Consider the following 19,230-nt stretch of genomic DNA (forward strand, 5'->3'; position numbering starts at 1 on the left):
GGAGAAGGATTGTGTGCTTGGACAGGTAGGCTGGCCCTGGGCTGGGAGTCAGGCTATTTCTGAGGGGATGGGCTTGTAGGCATACAAACTGATCCCATGGACCTCCAGGAAAGCTCTGTTTGCATAGGTTGACTGAATACGCAAATGTGTTATGTGTGGTTATGAACGAAAACATAACTTACCATATTCTTAAGAGTGCCCCGATTAAATTTAGTCATTTGGCCATTCTGTCTATAAGATGCCAAAACATAAGCAATGGTCTTTCACTTCACTGTATGTTGTTCCCTCTTTGAGCAGCTGTTTTGGTGTCTGTCTGAATAGGCTTACTGGGTTATGTGCAGGAGTCTGGAAAGTGTTTGGTTATTATTACAACGTGCCCTTAAGCTGTACTATATATTTACAATGTGCATATTACAAATTATTTACTATAGTCTTAAAACAAACAGGTAACTAGCTCCACATACAAATTGTGTAGGGTTACAGGGATCCCCTTCCCACGAATGCTAAAGTGAAACCAGTAGGGAAAGAATAAACTAATGGATAGCAGGTGAAGTACCATTAGTGTAATAACCACTGAATTTGTGCTCTTGTAGACCTATATAGTCTTATTCTTTTCTTCTTAAATATCATATTCATTTGGTGGGGTTTTTGCTTTTTGTTCTTTTGGGACTTTTTTTTGGGGGGGGGTGGGAATGATCATGTTCGAAAACACATAGTTTGGAATTCAAACCACTAGTTCAAATAAGAAAGCCAGTTTTTACAAGTTTGACTTTTCCTTAAATGCACTTTGGTTTTGTATCCATAGATGTTATACCAACGTATTCTAATCATATTTTTGGTACCATAATATATACACACTCATAGTGGGAGATAACTTTGGAAAACAGTACTATCTAGGAAACCAATTATAAATAATAATAATAATAATAATCCCTCAAACTCAAAATCCCAGTTTCAAACTATCAGATTTATGTGTGTATACATATGTATAGATATAGATAGATATATACATTTAGATAGATGTACACACATATATACATATATACATAAAAGTTATATATTAACACACAAACACACCACACATATATACATATTCTTCATACACGCACTCCTATTTCAGTGCAGTTTCCTTTCGTGGCCGCCTCTCTTATTTTCCAACTTAGAACAGTAATGATGAGATTCTGGGGGCAGCCAATCATGTTTGGATTTCTGACCTATCTTGAAAAAACTGATATTGTTTAGAAGGCCCAAAGGTGAAAATAGCACATACACGCACGTACCCACACACACACACACGCACGCAGGCCTATTTTACCTCCTGTGAGATCTCCCTGGTAACCTGTAAACGCCCAGGAAGCATGTGTAGGCACCATCATCTTAACACAGAACGTATCTCACCACTTTGGGTTTCTTAGGGCATCAGTGTTCCCCAGACATGTGTTCTGTAACGTTACTGCCCCTTGATAGGGCGTGTGTTAGGAAGTACAGTCTGTGGGAGGCAAGACTACCCCTCCAGGTGTGCCCTTCTTTATCTCCTAGGGAGGTGCACGTCTAATGGGATTTATAGTTTATTAGCTAATGACTTTCTGGAAGGGTGTCAGGCTGGGTTCTTCCTGGCTACCTTTCGGTTAGAGTAGAAGAAACCAGAAACAGGTGAAATCCAGAGAACAGAGACAAAACATTATATAATGAGGTGGTTGGAGTCTAATAAACCCAGATGGAAATCTGGCTCTTCCACTGTCAAGTTATGTGCGACTTTACCTTTCTGATTGTCACTGACTTTATCTGTGAGAAGAGGACAGTAACAGGGCCTACTTTGTTGGGTAATTATAGGGTTAGATAAGGCATGTTTTCTGGCACATATTCCTTGTGTGCACACTATCCTTAATATACGTCATTTACAACTTAATATTTAAATTAGAAATCTAGAATGTGGATCAGAATTCCATACAAAAATAATGTTAGTCTAGGAATTGAGGGATAGGAATTCAAGTGCTGTATCACACAAGTGATTCCCCAGTACATTATAATGCTCACCACAGTGGCCTGTACATGGTAGGCACTCAACAAAAGCCTGCCAAATGAATGCATGAAAAAGGAAAGAATGCATGACTGACTTAAAGTCTCTGGGTCCCAGTTTCCCTTGGATGACATGAGGATAGAATGTTCTGACCTTTATTCCAACACTGGGATGTTGGCATGAGAAGTTGAAAGAAAAATGTCAAATATTTAAGACACAAACATGTTGTGTGTCCTAATGAAGTCAGTACATACAAAAGAAATAATATGGCTCAATAGCCAGGGTCTATGCTCAGACTTGTCACGTCTTTGAAAATAAGGGCATGGGGATCTCCAGTATGAGAATGAGAATATTTTCCTAGCTCTAAGTGTCATCGTTAGCAAGGGGGTTTTCAGCCTAAAGAAACAAAGTACATGATAAGCAGTTTAAGATGATGAAATCATTGGCCTATTCTCGGTACTTTTTCTCCCTTTTTCCTGTTTCATTTCTTAAGAGCACCTGTTAGCTACTGTGGTTTGACTTGAAAAACATCCCTAATAGGGTCCTGTGAACTCAAAATTCTCCCAAAGTGCTTTACACCAAACACATTTAGTTGTAAGATTGATGACTTCACTGAAATACCGTTTTTCTGAGGCAGAGAGTGACTAGAAGACAGAATCCCAGACCGCAGACCTACCCCGTCATTACTGACACCCCAGAAACCAGGATGTAAACTTCTCTAAATCTCAGCATTCACATTTGCATAAAAGGACAATTGTATCCCATCTTAAATAAACTCTGTAGAGATGTAAGGTGGTATAATTACTATCACACCACCTCATCCAATCTCCTGAACCAGATGTTCTTTCTCTTCATGGCAACAATGCTTTGGAACATGAGAGCCAACCTTTAATTCAGGGTTTTTTCCATCTCAGCGCTACTGACATTTGGGGCTGCATAATTATTTGTTGTGGGGCTGTCTTGTGCATTCTGGGATGTTTAGCAACATCTCTGGTCTTTACCCATTGGATGCCAGTTAGCACCTCTCAAGTCACGACAATCAAAAATGTCTCCAGGCACCTGCCAAAAGTCCCCTGGGGCTTTGACAAAAATCACCCCTGAATGAGACCCACTGCCTGAAATACACGTAACCCACACAAATCGAAGAAGAGTGTTTCCTGAGACTGTTTCTCTCACATACAAGAATAAATCAATGACCACCGGCTGCAATTGAGAAAAACTGCCAGTAATCACTGAGAATCCTGTGTATATTTTAGCTTTCATGGTTATCTTTTTTTCTTCCCTTTCCTTTTCTATTTTTTTTCTTTTTTGAGTAAATGTCATTGCTACTAGTGACTATATGAATAAAAATGAGTTTGATGTTTACCCTGAAACCCGTGGTGCTCAAAATCCACATCTGCAGACCAGCTTTACTCAACATTGTCAGGCACTGACACCCATAGTAAAGACCAATTCGTGATGAATTCAAAGCTTTGAAACTTTGTAACCGAAGACTTTTTCCGTGCATGCAGATAGCATTATCATGGACATTAGCCACTGACCCAATTCTGACCTAAAAATCGCACAAGTGTGCGTATACACTCCCATACACTCACACGGAGGTGCAGTTACTAAGCAAGTCTCCGCTACTTTCTGGTGCATCAATCTTGCTTCCATTTGTGATGGATGGAGCCAACCACCAGCAGCAGAGAGAGTCTGAAGTGAGGCTGATTTTTATTGTGCAAATGCAGGTAAATTAGCTAAAGGTCAATTCTAAGAATCAACTGACAAGATGAAAGAGGTTGCTGGAGAAAGGAGACACTAAATCCTCCAGTCAGCATGTAAGTGCTTTTAGGAGGCTGATTAACAGGAAAATCACCACTCCTGTTCAACCCAGGACAAACCCCTAGATAGTTGCAGGGCTAGGGTACATTTTTCCTTAGCTTTTTCAAAGTAAATTCCCTAAATAAAGCAAGGGTGACAGTCTAGGAACTAAAAATTCTTTCCCCAGTAAACAACACACTTTGTTCACAAACAAGAGAAACATTTTTTTAAAGGTTAGGAAGCTGGGACAATGAAGGGACCCTACTTGGGAAATAGAGGAGGGAAGCAAGCTGAATCCAATTTAACATTTTTAAAAAATCTTGGCCAAATAATCTTAACTGGCAATTTAAGTTTATTAATTTTATTAACCATTCTTTACTTTCCTATGACAGTGGTGTTTAAATATTCATGGAGGATCATCATGAGAGTGTATTTAAGCCATTCATTCTCTATTTCTTGTATCACGTGGGAATTTGATACCTGCCCAGTTATTCTGTTATATGGGTAGAACCAACTGGATCATTGAAACTCCCTAAAATGGTTTCTATCTTAATAATTATAGTATGGCCATCCCTTCTGGTCAGAGTGGAAAATTATAGAAATTCATCTCCTTCTTGCCATCGTATGTGAAATATGAACAGTGTTTTGAATTTTCTTTTTCTTCCTTCCTCCTCTCCTCTCCTCTCCTCCCCTCCCCTCTCCTTCTTTCCTTCTATCCTCCCTTCCTTCCTTCCATATTTATTTTCCCTCATGGGTTTTGCTTGCCGGTTTTAGTTAATATTGGCATTCAGGATCTTCAACTGAGAGTGTCATAATCTTGCGTAAGTCAAATTGGACAAACTTAGCAATTCAATGACTCAGGATCTTATTGGTGAGATGCAGCTAAATTCACTAATCACTGCCTATTCATTTTGGTGGTGTTTATATGTGCAGTTAATGGGACCGCCTTTGGGGCCACACACACCACCATTAAATTATGGATCATTATCAAGTTCCTCTGACTCAGACTGCACAAGGCCTGGAAACGAACAACTGTCCTTGCGAAACTTCACCTTTTTTTCCTTCCTTGATGGGTATCATAAGGATACATCTCACTCAGAGATGTGCTCCCATCTACCCTCAGAACCAAGACATAAAACTATATTGATGCAGGCTTTCAGTTTGGCAAAAAACAAAACAAAAACAAAATACACAAATATGCACAAAATGGAAAGGTGCTGTGGTTGACAGGCAGATGAAAGGGCAGAAGAACCATGGAATCTACTCTGCCCTAGTCCTAGGATTCTTTTCTTTGGGCCTTTTCTCTTAAGATAATGAATAGTGTAAGCCTTGGCTTCTTTGTAGTGGAAATAAAAGTGAAAGGAAGTGAGAAAATACAGACCTCTGCATAGTTCCCTCAACAGAATTTCTTAACGGTCCAGAGACCATCCCATCAAAATCATTAAAGATGCTGGGCCAAAATGCATATTCCTTGGCCCTGCTAGAAGTTTCTGAATCACTCTCTCTGGAGCTACGGTAAAGGGATCTGCATTTTTACAGGTACTACAAAAGATTTTTGTGCACACCAAGTATTGAACAACACTGCTAAAAGTTTGCAGTGGAGGTCACTAGGAAAAGAATCTCCATTTGAACGTATGTTGCAAGATGAGAAATACAGATATTTCAAACATATAAGTTCTGTGGTTGCATCATAACATGGTGATTATTAAAGTTTAAGGCTCTTTTCTTTCAGCAGGGGTGGAGAGCAATAACCATTTCATCTAAATCCAGAGTGATGAAGGCAATATAAATCAAACTCATTCCAGCAGGTTTCATTTGGTCTAATTTCTCTGCAGATATTAATCACTGTACAGTCCTGTACAAATGACATCTAACTCCATTTTAACTCAGAATACAGAATACTCACTCAGATTCCTTCTCTAGTGTGTTATTTGACAAATAAAAGAAAATAAATAAATTGGAACAGTGGGCCATCAAGCTTGCAAGATGCCAACAATGCCAAGACATTAAGGAGAGAAATGGCCCATGCTAAACCTACAACCCAGCATGCAAATTGGCAAAAGCATTTATCTGCTACAGAGTCACCAGGGGGAAAAAATGACTCTCTTCATTTTTCCTTTGAAAATTGCTATGTCAAGTGGAGGTGACAAAGAATTCTCCCTAAAAGTTCACAGAAAGACTCCCATTCATTCTAGCAAAGATCATCTAGAAGACCAAGGTTAGTCAAATTCCACAGCATGGTATCTAGTGGCAGAAAATACCAGCACTCAAATGCGCTGGGTTAATTCGTCACGGTACATACAAAGTTGGAAGGTTACAACTATAACGAAGGAAAACGTCTGAGAATCTACGTGTGGCTCCCATTATGGGAGCTGGTGTCAGGAAATTTTGCCAAACACCATATATGCCTTTTCTTCTTCTCACTGGAGGGTGTTTTGCCTGTGGCAGCCACAAAGGATAATCAGAGGGGAATCTAAAGCCTAGAGAAGCAAAAGTAATGCAGAAGCACAAGCTGTTGACAACTAAGAGAGCCCACGATGAAGAACACACATCTGTGCCTAGGAATAAAGGTGCCTTTGAATCAAACAAGGGCAACTGAAAAATGAAAAGGTCCATTAGTTTCCTTCTAATAAATGTGTCTCCCTAAGTGAATCAGTTGAGGGTAGACATGGCTAAGGAGGAATAAAGGGCGAAGGGAACACATGATTTGTGCGTTGTTCCCCTTTTATTTTAATTAACCAGGCATGCATGTCCAGTAAGATAACTGCCTACAATCACAAAGGATTACACCACAGCATATTCTGGAAGCCACCTCACTTTGTTGTTTTATGACCACATGTCAGTGCAATTTTTTCTCAGCAGGGGGAGGGAGATCACAACACCACAGTGATCTCACAGTTTTATTTTCCTGTCTCCCCCCTTTCCTACTAAACATAAGTCACTTCCTTTTTGATAATGGGTAGGAGGACTTCATAAATGTGTTTCTGACTTCAGGAGATCCATGGACCTGTAGAGAGTGACATCCCCAACCTCACTGGATTTTAGCACTGCAATCTAAGTTGGGGTTCTATACATATGATTCCTCATTCATTTGATCCATTGGATGTTCTTAGTTTCTTCATATCAGCAAATTATGGCCCTCATCATAACCAGTATTTAAGAAGTGAACCACATATATCGTTCTGTCCAGAAGTGAACTACAAGTTCCTAAAGCTATTCTAAGCTCTGGGAAACTGGCATGAATCGGGGGTAACCGAACGTTTAATCGTGTAACTCACTTACTCAGAGCTCATTTCCATTGTGGCCGGCCACACTTTCCTCAGGGGATGACTGCACTCAAACAAGGACAGAAGCTTCCCACGGACTTGGTGGCTCCTCAGAGATTTCCTGATCAGGTCTATATTCATCTCCATAATCAACACCCACAGTTGTCTTAGCTATTTGGACTACTTCGGGTAGGTGTCAGTTTAGAGCTGACCCAGATTAAAACTGTTATTATTGTTTTAATCAGATTTCCTACCACCAGTTTCGATCACTGGGGAGGTCTAAGGATTGCCTATGGAGAGAAAAATTTACGACGGGTCAAGGGTCAGGGACGTACGCCATGAACATTTTCTTTGCAGTGTTGGGTTTCCTATGGAAAGCGGGCGGTAGAAGCAGTGGGGTGGACTGACATCTTCCTCCTCCTTCAGTTCTTACTAGTGCATCTCTGTCTTGACACCATTATAGTCAGGCCTGAAATTTAAGGAAGCTGGAACCTTGGGCAGTTAATGTAGATGGCAAATTCCAACAGGGCCACAGGAATCATCCGAACTAAGTGAGTTTGGGGATATTTTATCTGTATTCAATTTCTTCTTGACCCATTCAATTCTGTGATTCTTTGCAGGATTGCTATCATTGGGATGATGGTATTTGGGTATGGTATTAAGGAACTTTGAAAGGAAACAAGACATATTGGTAGGCTTTACAAAACTATGTTGTAGTTACAAACAAATGCCTGCTAATATACTAATACATAAACGGACACCACTTAAATTCATTAATGGTAAATCTCTTAACAACTCAACTCCCCAGGTGAACTTTCTTTTTCACTTAAGTAGACCTTTAAATTCCATTTGAACCTCAGGACAGGAAAACATTGGCTGCGTTTGTCGCCCAGAGGTGAGGGCAAGAATTACAAAAATTCAGAAAGATATCCATATACTAAATAGGCACTAGTAACAGGAATCAAGAGAGAACCTCTTACATAATAAATGTGCATCAACAAAATATTTCAAAAGGAAGCGAGTGGTCATTACTTTTCCCTCCTACAGACGTCATCCAGTTGCCTTTATTACCTGTGATACATATACACATACACACACACACAATAAAAAATAAAAATAGGAGTGCTTGGCACACAAACAATGATTGACAAATTATTGTTTAAGTTCCCACTGAAATGCATAAGGAATGCTGAAAATAAAAACTGGTCTTTTCATCCTCATTTACCTCAAGCCTATGAAAGACCTATTAGTACATGTATGGAATACAGAACCATATGGATAGATGGCTATTAACAGTTTCTTTTTGGCTGTGTCTCTACAGGCCAAAGATGGACTCAAGAAAGATAGCTTAGAAAGCCAAAACCTTCATTTTCAAGCTCTAGTTATCCAGATGGGTTGTGCATTCATATCAAGGAAATGACAGCCACATCATAGTACAGACACAGCCAAATCCCAGAATACTAAAGACAAGACCAGCTACCAGGAAGTAACAATGTAGCACTGTAGTTTGAAAAGGCCATGAGAAATCAGGTAGAGTGTGGAATACAAGTGCTTCTTAAAGAAACAAAACAAAAGGCTGGACCCCTATTCAAGTCCTGTGTGTTGTTCTTACTTCCACAGCCATATAGGGACGCAGAGAACTGAAGGCAGATTACATGAAAAGCCCAGGCCATTAAAACGTGGGCAGGAAGGACTCTGAAAACATTGAGAGAAGGAAGGTAACTCAGCTCAGGGTAGGGAAGGCTGAGTGTGGGGTCAGGGAGAATTTCCACGGCTAGGAATGTTTGTTTCTTTAATACAAAGAATGTTTTACTAGCTCTTCTCACCCTCTCCTAGTGCAGAGAAAGAGCAAAACCGTACTATGGAGCCTGAGGGTGTTCATTTCAAAATAAGGAAGACAATTTGTTGATGATGAGGGTTACCTGATGGTAGAAAGTGTTGCCAAAAGAGGCTGGGAAATCTTCCCAGAAGGGTTTTAAGAAAGGAGCTGAGACTCCTCTGTCTGAAGGAGTCTAAGAGGTTGCTGCTGGGAGCAGGGGTGATCCCCTTAGGACGCCCCGGCCCTGGGGACATGTGCACTGTGTGTATGTACATACATCGTTGTGCTTGTGTTTGCACAAATACTCATGCGTATGTCGTCAATATAAACTGGCACATAATAGATTTGAGTGAAAAGTCATATAAATCTGCCATTCCCCCCCAACCCATAAACAAAAAGGAAAAGGAAAATTAAAAAAACCCGAACCTATGCCATTGGGCCAGATCTCTTTCTACCATGCTCTCATTCAAAGGAGGGAGGGAGAAGATGAGAGAAAAACCCAGTTGGGGAGAGAGGACTCCCAAGGCCTCTCAGCTACTCCTCTGTAGCTGGCTCTCCTTATACGTAAGATGCTCAGCACACGGGACCCAGTGAACAAACAAACAAGTAACCAAAAAGAGATTTTCTTATAATTCCACATCTGGAAAGAGATCTACCCTGTGGATTTAAATGTTAAGGTGAACTAGGTAAATAGGCAGTAGTGTATCGATGGGCTACTGTGTTCTCACAAACGTATTGTTAGTTGTTACTTTTCTTTCAAATGTGAATTTCGCTAGGAGGTTTATTTCCAAATGGTGACATGATTTCTTTCTTCTCCCATTGCCCCGCCCCCCGCCCCTCCCCTATAGATGATACTTCCGTAAAAGTTCAGACTGCCAAGGATGTTTTCTCTCGGGGAACCGATCTGGGATTTTGATCTTAAGGAAATCCTGGATGCATTTCTCCAGCTCTTCCTCAATGGAGAGCTTTTCCTTAACAGCTTTTTTTTTGCTGCTCATGTTCGACTCCCTGGAGCCCGAAGTCAGAGTCCGGAGCAGATCGCTTTTCCGCCGCATCTCCGACTGCTGGATCAGCTGCACGGGGCCCTTCTTGATGGGACGGTCCAGAGTCTGGATGTTGGTCTGGCGTGTCACGGGCCCACAGATGACCGTCTCCTGCGGAGAGCTGGCCTCAGACTGGCTGTCGCAGCTAGAGGTGGAGAGGTCGTTGCAAGACGTGCCACTCTCCCCTTCTTTGTCGCCTGCGGTGCTCTTGCAGCAGCAGTGGCAGTGTGAGGATGACCACCTGGAAGGCTCACCTGCAAGGAAGCACAGCACCCAAGGGGTTAATGCCAGCCACCTCAGTCTGGAGGAGCAGCACAGCACCTGAACACACACGCACCCAAGCGTCCACAGCCACGTCTTCAGAAAAAGCAGGAGGCCACACAGGCCGGGCTACAGCATGACTACCCAAAAGCCAAATCTGCTGATGGAAGGAAGTTAGTGGTCTACTGCACAAAAGGAAGGATGGTATCACGCTTCTGTCCACAGGCATTGTGACCAATGGCTCAGCTGCACCACCCACTAATCTTGTCACCCTGGCAGTCCCCTTCCATTCTCAAAGCTTCAGTTTCCTCACTGGGAAGGTGAGTATAATCACCCTCCTACTACCTTGAGTTTGTAGGGAGGATTTAAATAAATCAAGTGAAATGCTTAATGCAGTGCATGATATTTACCCTCCGTAAATGCTACCTGATTTTACTGTGGCTGACGTTAAACCCGGATCCAAAGCTCCACGTTACTGTAATCAGGTACAAGAGGGGAAGGGTCAGGGAGGGCTTCCTTTGTGGCAGCCCCCAGGTGAGTTCTGCACAGCCATCAACTCATGGGAGCCGTGTGATAATTCTATGAGCTCAGCAGCCCCACTCCTAGTTCCCATACAAGGAAACTGAGACAGACCCTGAGAATTTAAGAAACTTACCCTAGTCTGTACATTTTGCAAGTGGCAGAGCTGAGATTTGAATGTAAATTTCCCAAATACCATAACCAAAGCAATTAATCATTCTTCTTGAATTTGCTTGACTGTAAAAATTCCTGCGTTTCTTTAAAAAACAATGTTCAGGGTTTAACTTCTCTCTGAAGTCCTTGCTCACCTCTCCTCAGAAATATTTATCACTTTTTTCTCTGAATTATGGTTTTGTTTTCAAAGTGCCTCTATTATTGCACATATTACATTTTGTTATAATTCTTTTTTACTTTATGCATTTCAGCTATTCACCATGAGCTCCCTGAAGTGGGCACAGCTAGTGTCTATTGTTGTAACCCCAGCAAATAGCTCGGAGTACAGTGTAGAAATTCAATAAAAGGCTGTATCCTAACAGTCACTTTTAAGTCCTGGATCTAGCCACACCTGAAGCTGGTACTGTCAGTAGGCTTTTAAGCTCTATGAACCATTGTATTATATTTAAGCCAATGTGAGTTCCTCTCTTCCTATTCCCCTCAGTCTTGACTCATAGCATTGCATTCAGCTGTTTGGAGACAGACTCATTTTTCAGATACGTGGTTGGTGACTCTCTGAACTAGAAAATCTACAGTTAGGGAACAAAGCAAGTTCCTAAACATAAGTCACTGCCCCCAGCCTTCTATGCTCCGAACAGTCTTCTTAGAGTCATGAACTTGATACTATCTACTCATCATATATTATATGCTGGGCATTTCATATAGCTCACTGCATTTAAGCCATAAAAAATAAAGGGAAATGAGTCCCCTTTATGATGCTAATATTGAGGACAAGGATAATGTAGTATCTTTATGTATTTAAAAGGAGACCCAGTTTTGATTTGTGCTATATCTTATTCTCATAAATAATGAATCATATTATAATAAGATCCCACTTTAGTGCCATTTCTAATATGGTCAAGGTAGAGGAAACCTAAAAGGGAAAAAGAAACTATTTGCAAAGTTATGTCCTGTCTTCTTGTAAAAGGCCTGTCATCTACATATCTAAGTAATTTAAATATTTATAGACACTTATCTTAAACATTTTCCAGAGGGGGGAAAAAAAAAGAGTCCCTGTGAATCGCAACTCCCAACTCCACAATTATCTCTAAAGTATACCCACTCTTTCAGACCACTTTTTAAAATGTGACTGTAATCATTGTATTTATACACCCATTAAATGAAACGCAACAATCCAATTAGCCAAAAGGAATCACCACAGCAATAATGTTCTACTTCTCCCAGGCTATTACCAATAAATATCTTCCATGCAACAGGGAAAATGCTCAACATGTACCAGCTGGTGACTGAAAATATCAGCAAGAGAAAATGTTTTGTCTGCCAGCTCAGATTCTGAGGGTATCATTTCTCTCCTTCTGAAGGCAGAATCTGCCTCTACCTCTCCAAACCCAGCCATCCCTATACTAATATGACTTGATGGAGAAATGGCTCAAATGCACTGGGCCAAAAAAAAAAGTAATCATATCAGGCCAGAGCTGATCCAGTTTGATCCTTTTTGAGAAAAGTGCAGAAAGTGACCTAAATCTTAAGAAAAAGGAAGGAGAGGAAAGAAGAGACAGATAGAAAGGAGAAAAAGAAGAAATATGTGCTGAGATATGCCTGCCCATTATCTCACAATGAAATGACAAAAAATTTTGGCCATAAACCCTGCTGAACAAGTAGAAGTGCAAGCCTGTCCTGTGCTCTTCTCCCTAAGAGTTACCTTCCCTTGGAGGTACTTGGAGGGACACCCGGGGCTTTCCTAAAAGTCAGTTTAGTAACACAAACACCATCACGGGACAGAGCGCCGTGTGTTTCTGCAGAAAAACGTACACAACACTCACTGCACGTCCAAGCCAGGAACCTGGGATAGATGCGGAATCCTCCCTAACCACTGGGCTGATCCTGGATTCCAATGTCAGCTGGGATTCTCCAGCTTCCGGGCAAATAGAAATATTACTTTCCACCTCTTCCAGGCGCTATCACTATTAAAGGGAAATTGAACAACTTAATTTTAGTGGAGCCCATTATACTACCACGTGTTTCAATATTTTATGAGAACATTTGAATGTTTTAACGTTTTTGGCAAGATAATTCATAAGAAGGCTTATGAAGTCTGTATATTAGGTCAGAATCAAGGAAGAGAATGGTATTAATCCAGCTGGAGATACTGTGTGAAGAGTCATCATGAAATGTGAAAGATACTCAAATGTAAGAAGACAGACACCACTCTGTTTCTTTTTTTGGAAGCATTGTCTCTCCGATTACCCGCTTCCCAAGAACTTAAACAGAGCAGAGGTTTTCAACCAGAAGAGAGAAGTGATGTGTGTGGGGACTGGACACAGCCGCTCTTAAAGTCCCACTGACATGTGCTCAGCAGTCCTGGCAGACGTGGAAGGATCTGCAAAAGGTCAATCTTTCTGTAACTCAAGGTGTTCTAGAATCCCCTCAATTATAGCCAATTACGATCTCATAAATGCCTTGGTACTTAAAATCATAACATACTTTTGCTCCCAATCTGCTGAGCTTCCTATAGAGGCTGGAACATTTCTCTCCATTTGAAGAGAAAATAGGTTACAACTGATTAGCCAGATACAGGGAGAAAACCATTTCATCCTAAGAAAAGTCTGATTTATTGATACTAAAAAAGCAAAAAAAAAAAATTGTTTTTCGAGGGGTTTATTAACTGGTTAATGGTCAAACAGCACAACCGCACTCTTTATTTTTAAATAAACCATTGCTGAATTTGTTGGATATTCTACCATTTGTGGTGCCCAGCACAGAATAGAGGTTTGGTAAAAAATGTTTGATGAATGAATGAATGAGCCCAAACACATATGCTGAATTGCATTAAGATCCTAACAGGGCACAGCTTGTAGGCTCCAGAATAAGCCCCACAACTTGTCAGTTTGGATAAATTACTTCACCTCTATGAGCCTCAATTTCCTCATGTAAAAAATAAGACAAGAGGCACCTGTCTGGCTCAGTCAGTTAAGTGTCTGACTCTTCATTTCAGCTCAGGCCATGATCTCAGGGTTGTGAGATCCAGCCCTACATTGGACTCCGTGTGGGCATGGAGCCTCCTTAAGATTCTCTTTCTCCCTCTCCCTTTACCCCTCTCCCATGCTCGTGCACGTGCTTGAGTGCTGCTTCTCTATATAAAAAAAACAAAATAAAATAAAATAAGGCCAATAATAGTATCTCCCTCAGAGAGGCTTTAGGAAAATGAGACAATTAACATGAAGGTGCTTCATGGCTGGCAGGCTGCACCCAAGAAGTATTGCTTTCATCTGTACATAAGTGCTCTACTAAAAGCCAGACGCTAACCTACATAAACAAAACAAATCAGGAGCCTGTTAGATAAGATTAGTAGGTTCCCACCGATAGGCTATACAACCAATTGTTACGCCTGGCTGGAACATCATGTGAGGAAGGACACGAATTCTGAGACTGGACTCATCAAGAAAATGTATAATGACATTTAGTAATGTCTGTTGTTGGTGTGGGAGTGGACCGTGACCACAAGTACACAACACAGTACGTGACCAGGGAGACTTTCGGAAAGAAGTTTCCTTTACCATGCAGGGCTTAGAATTTCACAAATGGATGCATCTTCTGAGATAAAAATTGACTTGAAGACACATAAAATAAATTTAAACCCAGAGCTGGGAGTAATTTGTAGTTTGGATTAACTGGGGAGGAGCAGGACCCTCAACTGGCCTAAGTCCTTAAAGCTCAAATCTTCCAACATTGTACAACTTGGAAATATTGAGGACCAATCAAGCGAACTGTACGACTGTACACGGCCCCTTTCGACTATAGCCCTAATGGCAGAAGTCCTTACTGATAAAGGAGGAATGAAAGAGGAAAGACTACAGAATATTTCTCCCCTATGAAAAATTCAAACTGAGCCGCGTGAAACATGACTTAGCAAACTCACAGAGTGCTTATGCATTTTTAAAAGAGGGAGCTCTGCAATCTACCCACACTTCAAATTCTCCACCTGCTAATGGCTGTGAGCACAATGCACATCATTTACTGCAACAGCTGGGAAAACTGCTTTCCCCTGTCTTCCCTGTCAATGATGTAGGAGCCTGCCAGTCTGGGAGCTAGGTGGCTAGATTTAATTTATTGAGGCTGCTGAAAGACTTTCTTGGTATCCTGGCTGAAAAGTCAATAATGGCCAAATTGATGTTTTCATAATTCTGCTAACCTTGGAAAAGATATTTCATAGTAGAGACTGGGAATAGGCAGGCTGTGCAAGCTTCTGAGAGGAATACATTTTCAAGCCTGGTGATCATCCTTTCTTGCTTCCTTTGCCACTCATGGACATTTGGCCTTGGACGGGCCCAGCTGGGGCTCCTCATTAAGGGGTGGCAAATTTGGGTAAGAGCAGACAGTTAAATCAGTCACCGGTCAGTCGGGGCCAGTCAAGAAAATGCACATGCCACCTGTAATCTTAATAGGGAGAACTGAATATAAGGAATCGGCTAAACAGGGATTGGAAGGATGAAAAAAGGTGAAGAAAGACAGCACTGAAGAGACAAATACAGTAACTGCAGGGGGGCAGCTACCATACTTAAGGGTGGGGAGACAGATGGAAGACGGAATCATTAGAACCTGGAAGCTTGCAAGGGTCACTCTGTGGAGGTGGGACCCAGGCATCTGAGGAGGGCATGTGGCCTGCTGGTCCTGGTATGTCTGAAGGGCCTCGCTCTGCAGAGGACAGAACAAAACAAAGTTGGGAACTGGGACCAACTGCTTCTGAGATAAATAAAATCTGTGTTAAAACTACAAGCAGCGAGCTGATAAGGAGTCCCTCCTCTGTTCACGACTAACAGCCTTCATCTGGCAACCCCTCTGGACAGCACAGAACCCACCGGGAAGCCCGCTGGGCAGATGCAAAATGAGGTGAGCTAAATCCCCAGCATCACACAGAATGGGGAGGGGTGGGTTTGGGGCTCAGAGACAACAGCTTAATAAGAGCACACTGACCCCGCCACGGGGTGGAAAGAAAATAAAGACACAGTTCCTGACCTGCTGGAACAGGTGCTCAAATGCAGGAGTCAAGAAATGGAAAGGACAGAAACCATCACCTCAGTTCCATGCCTGCCCTTCTGCCCTTTCTTATACCTGAGGATTTTGTATTTGTTCTCCCTCTGCCACACTCACTTTTCTGATTTTCACCTTTTTGTTCTTTTTTGTCCTCCAATGCTTGGCTGAGACGTCGCTTTCTCAGAGCAGCCTCACCTCTATCCCCCCAACCAGATGGAAGCCAGTCCCCAGCCTCTAGACCACTTCTTCTGCACCACCACAATGTGTAATTATGGACGTGCTTCTACATTTATTTGTTTAACGTCTGCTTCCCACACCCGACTGTAAGGCCTGTGTTTGTTCCCTTCTACGTTTTAATGCACACTCCAGGCCACATACAGACTAGTGTTTCAGGGCACATAGTAGTAGAGGCCCAGGAAACATCTGCATGATAAATGAATGGGAGAGGAAATGGATGGGGTGTATAGAAATTAATTTTTGGTTCAGAGTGTATGATAGAAACAGTAAACCCTACACACACACACACACACACACACACACACACACACGCACGTTCACGCACAGGACGGAAAAATTTGACATGCAAATGTAATTAAATTGGAAAATAATGGGGCACCTGGGTGGCTCAGTCGGTTGAACATCTGACTTCAGCCTAGGTCATGATCTTGCGGTCCATGGGTTCGAGCCCTGCATCAGGCTCTGTGCTGACAGCTCAGAACCTGGAGCCTGCTTCAGATTCTTTGTCTCCCTCTCTCTGCCCCTCCCCCACTCACGCTCTGTCTCTCTCTCAAAAACAAACATTGAAAAAAATTAAAATGGAAAATATTTAGGCATATCACTAGACATTTGATATGCATTGACAACAGTGTGCTGACCAGCAGAGATAATGGCAAGATCCATAGGCATACCCAGAATTGAATAATGCATGTACGTACGTGTGTGTGTATATGTATGTGTGTATATATGTGTATATATATATATGTGTGTGTGTGTGTGTGTGTGTGTGTATACATATACATATATATATACATATATATATACATATATGTATATACGTAATTTTTTAAATGACCATCATTCAATCATTTATTGACGTAAAAAACCCTTGGGGGTGTGTGGATGGCTTGCTTGGTTGAGTGTATGCTCTTGATTTCAGCTCAGGTCATGATCCCAGGGTCGTGAGATCAAGCCCTGTGTTGGGGTCCATGCTGACCCCAGCTCATGCTCTGTGATCTCTCTTTCTAAGGAGATATATATATATATATACACACATACACACACACATATCTATATCTATATCTATATCTATATCTATATCTATATCTATATCTATATCTATCCTTAAAGACATTACACAACTTCAGTAAAAATTAACTTTCCTAACCATTCAACCATGGTCTCTATTCATATTACTTTCCAATTTGGTAATGCTCAGACATATCCTCCTACCTTAGAATTCTCACCTGTGGGATTTCTCTTTCGATAAAACAATGTGATGGTTTGCATAAAGCAGGAAATGCTGAATTCAGACTTCCTGGCCTACCACCTTGCTCTCTGAATTTTCCTGGATGACTCATTTATTTCCAGGGGCTTTTTACCCTTTCCCAGGTTCTCCTTGCCCTTTTCTTGCTTTCTTCCTCCTTACTGTATTGCTTCCTCTTGGTCTCAGCATTTCTCAGTTAAGATCATTAGGAGTTACTCCTGCCTCAAAAGTCCTCATTTCTCTGTTTCAGAGGGAAGTCTTGTGGCCCATCCCGATCCCTTTTCCTACCCAGTCCTCTTCAGCGTGGTTGATCCATTTTACATTTTTCTTCACCCATTTTTCATAAGCTTGAACTATTCCCCCCAATAATAACACCCACTATAACTCCTCTCATCCAATACCTAATGGTCTTTTGTCTCTTAGAAGGAAATGTATATGTAATGATGATAGATAGGGTTTATTTGTTCTCTTTTTCCAACACCCTTTTTCTCCCTTTCAAGAACTGCCTCTTCCTGACCCCATACTGTCCTCAGGCGACTGTCACGCATGCTGCCGTGCCTAGCCACGAGGAGAGGACACTGGACCCCTATCTGAACCTCCCATCTCCCAATCGTGTGACCCCAGTTGTGTGAATCAGTCTTCACTGAAACTGTTCTGCTGTAGCTTATGGGTAAAATATGTTCTAGTGTGCGATATCACCAGGCTAGAGGGATGTGAGTTCACTGGCCATCTTTCCCACCAGTTGAAGAGGACATTCATGTGGAAAGAAGCCAACCAACACAGGCAAAGCTGAGAATACTCAAGAGACAGAACCCTACATCTAGCAGTGTCTCAAGCTGGCCCCATTCCTAGGCTTACAATTTCATAAGCCAGGCATTTTCTTTGCTTAATCTCATGAGAGTTAGTTTTCTGTCCAGTAGAGAAGTAATCTTTTTTTTTCCTAATGTTTATTTATTTTTTAGAGAGAGAGACAGAGCGTGAGCGGAGGGAGGGACAGAGAGAGAATGAGACACAGAATCCAAAGCAGGCTCCAGGCTCTGAGCTGTCAGCACAGAGCCTGATGTGGGGCTCAAAGCCAAGAACTAACCAACTGAGCCACTCAGGTGTCCCCAGTAGGGAAGGAGTCTTGAACACTCCATTACTTTCGTATGAACACTCAAGGCCTGCCTGATTTACCTCTGTCATCCTTGTGTCACTCCAGCACTAATGTGACCAGTTCTCTAGAGGCAACTGCTCTTACTTGGCTAAACTATTCCATAGGTAACTTGTTTCTTTTATGGAATGGTGCCTCTTCACTATACGAGTTCCAATGAAGTTGACTAACACTCTCAGACATACTTAGGCTCTCTTGCCACCTGTTATACACAATTATTCTGATAGTGGATAATAGCTGTATCTCCAAAACCAGAAACTTAGCATAACAGATATAATTTATTGAGAGCCCCCTATGTGCCTATTATTGTGTTCAGTACTTTATAAAATCTTCACAATGTTCTCTTAGGTGGATGTTATTCTTTCCTTTTTGTGGAAGAGGAAATTATACCTCAAAGTGGTTAATTATCTGATCAAGTTACCCCAGCCATCCCACATGCTGTCCACGAGCCCCACTGACATCTCTCAATTCATCAATGGCAGCTTGGAGGTGGCAGACACTGACCCACTGTATCCCTGCTCTACGATACAGCTCTCATCTATGACTATGAGGGGGATGGTTCTGTGGCAGGGATGCTGAGCTCCAGCCCAGGTGACAAGGGACTAGGGCCCCTGTGTCACCCTGCTGTACAGAACTGTACAGGTCCCCATGAGGG

The 19,230-nt window shown here is 41.8% G+C and overlaps 1 protein-coding gene across 1 annotated transcript in view; it reads right to left on the bottom strand.

Annotated features, from left to right (window-relative positions):
- Positions 1-645: 645 nt before the first annotated feature.
- Positions 646-19,230, bottom strand: part of KCTD16 (potassium channel tetramerization domain containing 16) — a 263,533-nt gene continuing 244,948 nt past the window's right edge. Inside the window, exon 3 of the mRNA XM_086701446.1 lies at positions 646-10,205. Within this exon, the coding sequence (XP_086557572.1) occupies positions 9,751-10,205 (455 nt within the window). The 3' untranslated portion in view covers positions 646-9,750. The remainder of the gene's footprint in view (positions 10,206-19,230) is intronic.

Source organism: Puma concolor, chromosome A1 (genome assembly GCF_028749965.1).
Source record: "Puma concolor isolate L17-30 chromosome A1, mPumCon1.1.hap2, whole genome shotgun sequence".
NCBI lineage: Eukaryota > Metazoa > Chordata > Mammalia > Carnivora > Felidae > Puma > Puma concolor.